The following is an 8,706-nucleotide window of genomic DNA, read 5'->3' as shown; positions in this document are numbered from 1 at the left end:
AATTGCAGGTGAAAAGTAAAACATCTCAGTAACAACAGATTGTTGATGTGGTTTTATGTCAGGAAAAAAAACACAGCTGATGTTGGGAGAGATCAGGTTGCAATATTCTGTGTTGATGTGTGGGAGTCTCACAGCTGATAATGTCACCTCTGTGCTGCTCCTCAGGCAACAGCAGGAGCTTCATCCTAACGTTATTATTATGCCTCCAGCCACAGTGGTCAAAGGTCTTGTGACCTCACAAAATTTATTTTTGGCAATAACTCAAGAATTCCCTTAATATCTTATATAAGATTCCTTAAAGGTCTGTACTACACATATGACATGGATGTCATAGGCCATGGTTCTCTCTGCATGTAGCAGATGTTAGCATCATCACTGAACATGTGACTTGTTAGCCAGAGTTGACAAGTATCTGTGGTGTGAACAGGATGACTGACTAAATGACCCAAAGAGCACAGATCATCATACGTTCATTTCATTTCTTGATTGTTCTTTAATGTGAATAACCTCAGCAGCAGTTACATCATGATTACACTTAATTTAACATGTGATTTAATAAAAACCAGTGTTTAAAGAAACAGGCAATAAAATGTATTTCAACAGCACTTGTTTCTCAGCTTGTTGACAAGCCTAGTAGCAGGAATCCACAATGCGCTTCATGCTCATGAACTTCATGTTGCCCATGCCCATGTTCATGAAGCTCCTGTACTCTCCAGGCCTCATGTACATCATCCTGCCTCTGTAGTGGGGCTGCTCATACATCAGCCAGTGTCCGTCCATCACGTGGCAAGACATGCAGTTGGACATGCGGTAACGATCCATGACATTGTCACAGTCGTCCATCAGCTCGGACATCTGGCCTCCAAAGTTCTCCCTCTCATAGATCCTCATTCTGTATGAGCCACGGTACTGGAACACATCAGTAATCAATATACAATCATTAGTCAGTGTTAACTGGTAGTGAGTTTAGGTACAAATAAGGACTGATTTTCTGTGACACCAGGTATGCACATGGCCAGTACACACTTGAAATCAGTCAGCAATTATCAATTATTAATCATCAGCGAAGAATTAGTGTTTCACACTGTAGCTGCCTGATCTTCCAGTGTATTTTATGAAATAAAAAATAAATGGCTTATTTTGAATTTTAAAGAGGAGACAACTATATGGAATCAACAACGGTTTTAAGAAAAACAAAACTGAATAAACTTTAACTAACCTTAACCCAAAATATTTTAAAACCACTCAAAGAAACAGAGATTTTTTTTCTCAATTTGTAAAGAAACCTATTTGAAAAGTTTGCAATTCTTTGTGTTGTGTGTTCTTAAGGCCAACAGAGCAAATTGTAACATTTGACATATTAACATCTTGTAAGATGTGTGTGTCAAAATAATGTAAAGTGATTGGCTGTGTGGTTACCATGGGGATCATGCGGCAGGACTTGATGCAGTCGTTCATCCCCATCATGCTCATGTAGTCCGCGTACTCGCCCCTCCTCAGGAAGTACTGGTTGCCCATGAAGTTGGTGCGGTCGTACACCATGAAGCAGCCTCTCTCCACCCTGCAGGAGTGACACCTGTTCAGGTAGGAGGACATGTCGTCACAGTCGCTGCTGCACTCATAGGAGCGGCCCTGGAAGTTCCTGTCCTCGTAGAAGATGATCTGAAAGGAGATTAAACAAAGTGGTGAGGTTTACTGACTGTTGGAGGGTTAGGTCATGTGACATGACAGTCACAGTCTAGCTGTTAACAGCGCATGGGAGATTAGAGATTCAGGTCTGATCAGAATTGATCAATAATCATGACTACAGACGGTTAGATTTCTGTTGACTCTTCTTCAGGTTTCAGACCCCATTGCATGATAGGAAAAACCTTGCTACATCATCCCTACAGCAGCTAAACGTGTGGTTTTCAGAGCTGGACTGGAGATGTTTCAGCCCTGACAGTCTCCGATATCTGATCAATATCTGATCAATAATAAAAACTGTTGTAGTTTTGCTGTGTTGAAGATAAATCAGCCTCAGATGTGAATTGATAAAATCAGCTCAGTCTGACTATGTTTGTTTAACAGTCTGTGATCAGTGCTGATCAATAAACATCCTGATTGATCATCATTATTCTCTGATCATTATCATTGTTTTTGAGTTTCAAGCTGAAACAATATTGTTGCTTTCTCTGGTATTGATTTTTAGATGATCTGTTATGTGGCCATGCTGATTGATGTAATCCGGTTAAAAAATCTTTGATCTGACCAGTTTTCCAGCTGAGCCCTGTCTGACTCTGTGTGTGAGGAGCATTTGAGTGCAGTGATGCATGGTGGGACTTACTCTACTCATCTTGTTCATGTGTGTGGTGGACATGCTGCAGATTTGTTACTGGCGTGTTGCTAGCGTGTTGCTGACGTGCTGTGCCTTCTCACCTGTGTGAGTTCACAGCTTTTATACACCTTAGTGTCGGTCGCTGCTTTGTGTGTCAGAGCGCTGAGTCTGCACACACACACAAAGCCTCTTTGTGAAAGGGTTAGCAATGAGTGTGTGAGGCATTCTGTTGCTGCTGTCATCTACACAAGCTCTTTCAACAGCACTGAACTCACCTGTTAAACAGCGCTGAACTCACCTGTTCTACAACGCTGAACTCACCTGTTCTACAGAGCTGAACTCACCTGTTAAACAGCGCTGAACTCACCTGTTCTACAGCGCTGAGCTCACCTGTTCTACAACGCTGAACTCACCTGTTCAACAGCGCTGAGCTCACCTGTTCTACAACGCTGAATTCACCTGTTCTACAGAGCTGAACTCACCTGTTCAACAGCGCTGAACTCACCTGTTCAACAGCGCTGAACTCTCCTGTTCAACAGCTCTAAACTCACCTGTTCTACAGCGCTGAGCTCACCTGTTCTACAGAGCTGAACTCACCTGTTCTACAGAGCTGAACTCACCTGTTCAACAGCGCTGAGCTCACCTGTTCTACAACGCTGAATTCACCTGTTCTACAGAGCTGAACTCACCTGTTCAACAGCGCTGAACTCACCTGTTCTACAACGCTGAACTCACCTGTTCTACAGAGTTGAACTCACCTGTTCTACAACGCTGAACTCACCTGTTCTACAGAGCTGAACTCACCTGTTAAACAGCGCTGAACTCACCTGTTCAACAGCGCTGAACTCACCTGTTCTACAGCGCTGAGCTCACCTGTTCTACAACGCTGAACTCACCTGTTCAACAGCGCTGAGCTCACCTCTTCTACAACGCTGAATTCACCTGTTCTACAGAGCTGAACTCACCTGTTCTACAGCGCTGAGCTCACCTGTTCTACAGAGCTGAACTCACCTGTTCTACAGCGCTGAATTCTCCTGTTCTACAGCGCTGAACTCTCCTGTTCTACAGCGCTGAACTCTCCTGTTCTACAGCGCTGAACTCACCTGTTCAACAGCGCTGAACTCACCTGTTCAACAGAGCTGAACTCACCTGTTCAACAGCGCTGAACTCACCTGTTCAACAGCGCTGAACTCACCTGTTCAACAGAGCTGAACTCTCCTGTTCAACAGCGCTGAACTCACCTGTTCTACAGCGCTGAACTCACCTGTTCAACAGAGCTGAACTCACCTGTTCAACAGCGCTGAACTCACCTGTTCAACAGAGCTGAACTCACCTGTTCTACAGCGCTGAACTCACCTGTTCTACAGAGCTGAACTCACCTGTTCAACAGCGCTGAACTCACCTGTTCAACAGAGCTGAACTCTCCTGTTCTACAGCGCTGAACTCTCCTGTTCTACAGCGCTGAACTCACCTGTTCTACAGAGCTGAACTCACCTGTTCAACAGCGCTGAACTCACCTGTTCAACAGAGCTGAACTCACCTGTTCAACAGAGCTGAACTCTCCTGTTCAACAGCGCTGAACTCCCCTGTTCTACAGCGCTGAGCTCACCTGTTCTACAACGCTGAACTAACCTGTTCAACAGCGCTGAACTCACCTGTTCTACAGAGCTGAACTCACCTGTTCAACAGCGCTGAACTCACCTTCCTCTCCATCCATCCATCCAGTGGCAGCTGGTTAAGCAGAGTATTCCAGATGTTCCTCTCCCATTCTCAGGCCAGATAGGATATATTATCCCTTCAGCAAATTCTGGGTCTACCTGAGTCTGGGTCTACCTGGGTCTGGGTCTACCTGAGTCTAGGTCTACCTGGGTCTGGGTCTACCTGGGTCTGGGTCTACCTGGGTCTTCCTAGTTGGACATGCTCAAAAAACTCTGAGGCTCCTGCAGCCCATCAATGTCCAAAGCTTTCAGCATCTCAGGGCGAATCTCGTCCACACCCAGCACCTTGCCACCCAGCAGCTTCGCCTCCTTCTTCAGCCAGACGGCTTCCTTGACTGGTGGTGAGGCTTCACCTCTGCTGGTATCTGCAGTAACACTCTGCTTCAGGCTTCAGTGCTGGTGACTGACAGTTTGTGAAGAACATGCTTCAGTCAGGTTAAAAGATGAACAACTGTGTTTTAAAAAAATCAGTTTCTTTATTAAAAGTCGGATCTATAGGAGGCCTGTGAACATAAAGACTTTGAGGTAGATATTAAATACAACTCCCAATGTGCATTTGGGCAAAAAACATCCAATCACAGAGCTTAATGCTCTAGATGGGGTAGAGTTCCTCTAACTCTATTGTTGGTGTCTGGGTGATCTGTAGCTCATGGGAGTAGCAGCTGTGTGGGCCACACTGTTGGGTAACATCCTCCAATGTTTTGGCGAATGTTCACACCACGCCTTGTTCAGGTGTAGTCCCATAAATATCCCATTTACTGATGTTGGTTTGGTGGGCCAGCACCTAGCCGGAGCTCTTTGAGATCTCATGAATTACATGTGGAGGGGTGTCTGTCCTGAGGAGAAGTGGAGAAGAAATCACCCTGCTCTCAGCCACCTCGCTCATGGCCTCAACATGGAGGTCATCGGTGCCTGTATGCTCCACAATGCACTGGTGGCTTCCCACTTAAATGTAGATCTGTTTCACTTCACTTTTTCTTTTCTTTGTTCTCTCTCTTTCCTTGTTTTTTTTTCTTCCAGAAGTTTACGGAGTTCATTTTGTCTTTGACCTAACTCTCTCTCTCTTTCTCTCTCTCTTTCCCTCTCTCTCTCTCTCTTTCTCTCTCTCTCTCTTACCTTCATTGACAGGTACAGCCTCAGGGTACGTTTGTCTCAGGTGTGCTGTTACCTGCCCAGATATGTTCATTCTTTCAGAGTGGCAGCAGAGGCAGGTAGGTTCACATTCACTCATTTTAACACATTAAAAATCAACACTGTTGGTTTCATCATGTAACTGGATAAAGATGAAAACTGCGTGAAAGACGTTTTCATGGTGCTTGGTACATTCTCAGTGACAGTAGTGGATTGTTATATATAATCTGTATCAGCTGTTATTTGATTATTGTTATCTGTGTTGCTCTGCACCAACCACTATTTAAATCAGTATCTTACAAAACCTGTAACTGTATGAAATATAAACTGATAATCTGAGCTGTGTTTACTTATGATTTAGAGTCGGTGGACATAAAGAGAGAGCTCCTACAGATACATTCAATTCCACACTAAAGCCATCTTTATCTTCATAGTCATGGGGTTATTATAAGAAAGTACAGTCAAAGAAGTGAGAGTATAATTTAGTTATTATGAAAGAGGGATTAATTTTATCAGAATGTCAAACGCAGAGATTAAAAGTCTCAGAGCACGACAGTGATGGTAAAACAAAACGATGTCTGACACTTGACGTCTGCTGATTAGATTGTTTTCTGCAAACCGTTTTAAACTCTTATTTAAAACCTTTATAAATTGAAAAGATGTGCAATGAATTACATTAGGCTTCTCCTCTGCAGTTCTTTACTTTTCAGGGGCAACTGATGAGGTTGTAGTGGTTGTTGATGAGGTTGTAGTGGTTGTTGAAGTTGTAGTGGTTGTTGATGAGGTTGTAGTGGTTGTTGAAGTTGTAGTGGTTGTTGATGAGGTTCTAGTGGTTGTTGATGAGGTTGTAGTGGTTGTTGATGAGGTTCTAGTGGTTGATGAGGTTCTAGTGGTTGCTGAGGTTCTAGTGGTTGTTGATGAGGTTCTAGTGGTTGTTGATGAGTTTCTAGTGGTTGCTGAGGTTCTAGTGGTTGTTGATGAGGTTCTAGTGGTTGTTGATGAGGTTCTAGTGGTTGCTGAGGTTCTAGTGGTTGTTGATGAGGTTCTAGTGGTTGTTGATGAGGTTCTAGTGGTTGATGAGGTTCTAGTGGTTGATGAGGTTCTAGTGGTTGTTGATGAGGTTCTAGTGGTTGATGAGGTTCTAGTGGTTGATGAGGTTCTAGTGGTTGCTGATAGGGCTCCACTAATGTTCCAGGTTTGGTTTATAACAGTATCCAGTGGCTGGTGGCACTGAGGAGTTTCGCTCAGTTTTTCATCAAAAGGTTTAAACATTTTTGTTGTACAAGATAATCCACTTAGTTCATGGTCTCTTATTTAAAAGAAATACTAACTTCTGACAACTCGGCAAACAGCAGCGTGGCTGTAGGTAATCAGATCCCCCTGCACCAAGTTTGTTCCATCAGCTGTCGTAACCCTAACCCTACAACAAGAATCTCTCCACAAAAATAGATGATGAATATAATCTGTGTGTATCCAGGTAGAAATAAAAGTTAAAACATTCAACAGAGCAGAAGATACTGAGACTTTTTCATACTAATCTGTTTCTGCTGCTGCCTCTGTGATATGGTTCCTCTGCTGTGTTATACTTTGTTTCCTTAGTGATCAATAAAGTTATCTTGAAAATAACATGATTTTTTTCTCTCAGCAGAACAGAACATTACCATCAGGACAGTTTGTTCATCCAGAAACACTGAAGTCAGTAAATCCCGACAATTACTACTGAGGCCCATACATTCCCCTTAAAGTTCATCAGTCCCTTCAGGCCTCAGTTTACTGCTGTATGAAGAGCTTCATCAGCCAGGATCATCACTAAAGTAAATGATCTACATTCATATTGGACCAAAGCCATGTCCTGGTCCAGGTCTGGTTCAGTTAATAAAGTTATTAATATAATACATAATATATATATATATAAACTGGATTTTGAAACCAAAAGCTAGAGAATCAGGAGCAACCTCAAAACCTTCATTGTTTCAGGTGTTTAGAAACACATTCAACAGATTACTGCAAAGTAAGAGTGATCCTGAGGGACTGGAGGTCCAGGTGATCAGGGGACCAGGGGACAGAGGTCTTGGGTATTTGTTGACTGGGAGACTGGAAGTCTAGTGGTCGGGGGGACTGGGGGTCTGGTGGTCGGGGGACTTGGGGTCCGTTGGTCTGGGGGACTGGAGGTCCAGTGGTCTGGGGGATTGGGGGTCCGGTGGTCGGGGGACTGGAGGTCCAGTGGTCTGGGGGTGTCAGGCCTCAAGTGAAACAGTTTGTCTGTTGATCCTGAACCTCCAGTAGATGTAATCACAATAAGACACTGAGACAATCACACTGATCACCATCATCATCATCATCATCAATCTTCCTGTGAACATGTTTTCTTATGTAAGGCTGTTAGTTGTTAGCCACATGCTAACAGTGTTAATAAAGTTTGCTTTTGAATGTAAAACTAGAGTTTGTGGTTTAATGTAGCTGCCAGTCATTCACACACACACACACACACACACACACACACACACACAGTGCAGTGTGTTAGGGTTCAAACATTGTTGTGGTGATGTTTCTGTTAAGATCTGACCTCAGATCAGAAATCAGACTGTAACTCATCATGTGTTTGAATAATTGATAATAACTATTATAATAATAGTTTACATGTTGTTTTCTTTCAGAATTAATCAAGGAACAGGAAGTCCACCAGAGACCAGGATCCGTGAGACCATCAGACACCAGCAGGTGTCTCTCACATCTGACCATGATCCTCATCTTCATCTGTGAGTTCAGATCATCACAGATTATTGTCATTCATCTCTATAATCTATTACCTAGATAATGTCATATGTTATCCATAAAATGTCTTATAATAATCTATATAATCTCCTATATACTCTATTATCTATATAATCTCATACACAATTACATATATAACATATATGATCTCATATACAATAACATATGTTTCCACAGACTGAAGATGATAAAGTTATGATGATGATAAAAAATATTTTTATGCTGAAACATTTTGAGGTCTCCACTAGAATTTAAAATCTCTGTCTCTTCAGTTCTTCTTCCAGCAGCTCTGCTCCAAGACCCCCAGGACAGCCAGGACCTCCAGGACCTCCAGGACCTTCAGGACCGCCAGGACCAGTGTCCAGGCGGCTCCTGCAGCCCTCAGCTGGGTGACCTGATGGTGGGTCGAGCTGCTCAGCTCTCGGCCTCATCGACATGTGGTCTAGACGGACCTCAGAACTACTGCATCATAGGATACTTGGAGGTCTGACAACACAGTGTGACAACACCCTTACACTGTACATGTACAGTCAATACACACACACACACGCACACACACACACACACACACACACTAGTCCTAACACTACACACATAAACCAACACACTGTGTGTGTGTGTGTGTGTGTGTGTGTGTGTGTGTTTGTCTGTGCGTGTGTGTGTGTGTGTGTGTGTGTGTGTGTGTGTGTGTGTGTGTGTGTTTGTCTGTGCGCCCGTTAAGCCTCCATACCCTCTTTCACGGTTGAGTGGCCCCATCAGCCCCTG

General features: G+C 43.6%; 2 protein-coding genes across 2 annotated transcripts in view; one reads left to right on the top strand and one right to left on the bottom strand.

Moving 5' to 3' along the window:
* Positions 1 to 469: 469 nt before the first annotated feature.
* LOC111649691 (gamma-crystallin M3-like) lies at positions 470 to 2,409 on the bottom strand. The gene is made up of 3 exons (XM_023399406.1): positions 2,327 to 2,409; positions 1,420 to 1,662; positions 470 to 909 (listed from the first exon to the last, which is right to left on the bottom strand). The coding sequence occupies exons 1-3, from the start codon at positions 2,357 to 2,359 to the stop codon at positions 631 to 633; spliced, it is 555 nt and encodes a 184-aa protein (XP_023255174.1). The 5' UTR covers positions 2,360 to 2,409; the 3' UTR covers positions 470 to 630.
* A 5,417-nt stretch (positions 2,410 to 7,826) lies between these two features.
* lamb4 (laminin, beta 4) overlaps positions 7,827 to 8,706 on the top strand; it is a 22,775-nt gene continuing 21,895 nt past the window's right edge. The window contains exons 1-2 of the mRNA XM_087172053.1: positions 7,827 to 7,925; positions 8,214 to 8,425. Coding sequence (XP_087028179.1) covers positions 7,907 to 7,925; positions 8,214 to 8,425 — 231 coding nt within the window. The 5' untranslated portion in view covers positions 7,827 to 7,906. The remainder of the gene's footprint in view (positions 7,926 to 8,213; positions 8,426 to 8,706) is intronic.

The sequence above is a fragment of the Seriola lalandi genome, unplaced genomic scaffold (genome assembly GCF_002814215.2).
Source record: "Seriola lalandi dorsalis isolate HSWRI2012SDOR001 ecotype SW California unplaced genomic scaffold, Sedor1 jcf7180002051726, whole genome shotgun sequence".
Lineage (NCBI taxonomy): Eukaryota > Metazoa > Chordata > Actinopteri > Carangiformes > Carangidae > Seriola > Seriola lalandi.
Note: the sequence above shows the minus strand (reverse complement) of the source record. Positions and strands in the feature narration are given on the sequence as shown.

What these genes read in the sequence shown, in the direction of transcription:
- LOC111649691 (XM_023399406.1), bottom strand. Translation starts at nt 2,359, where the DNA reads ATGTCCACCACACACATGAACAAGATGAGTAGA. An exon ending in ACATGAACAAGATGAGTAGA is followed by an intron (nt 1,663 to 2,326) that starts GTAAGTCCCACC and finishes ATCTCCTTTCAG; the next exon opens with ATCATCTTCTACGAGGACAG. An exon ending in CCTGCCGCATGATCCCCATG is followed by an intron (nt 910 to 1,419) that starts GTAACCACACAG and finishes GATGTGTTCCAG; the next exon opens with TACCGTGGCTCATACAGAAT.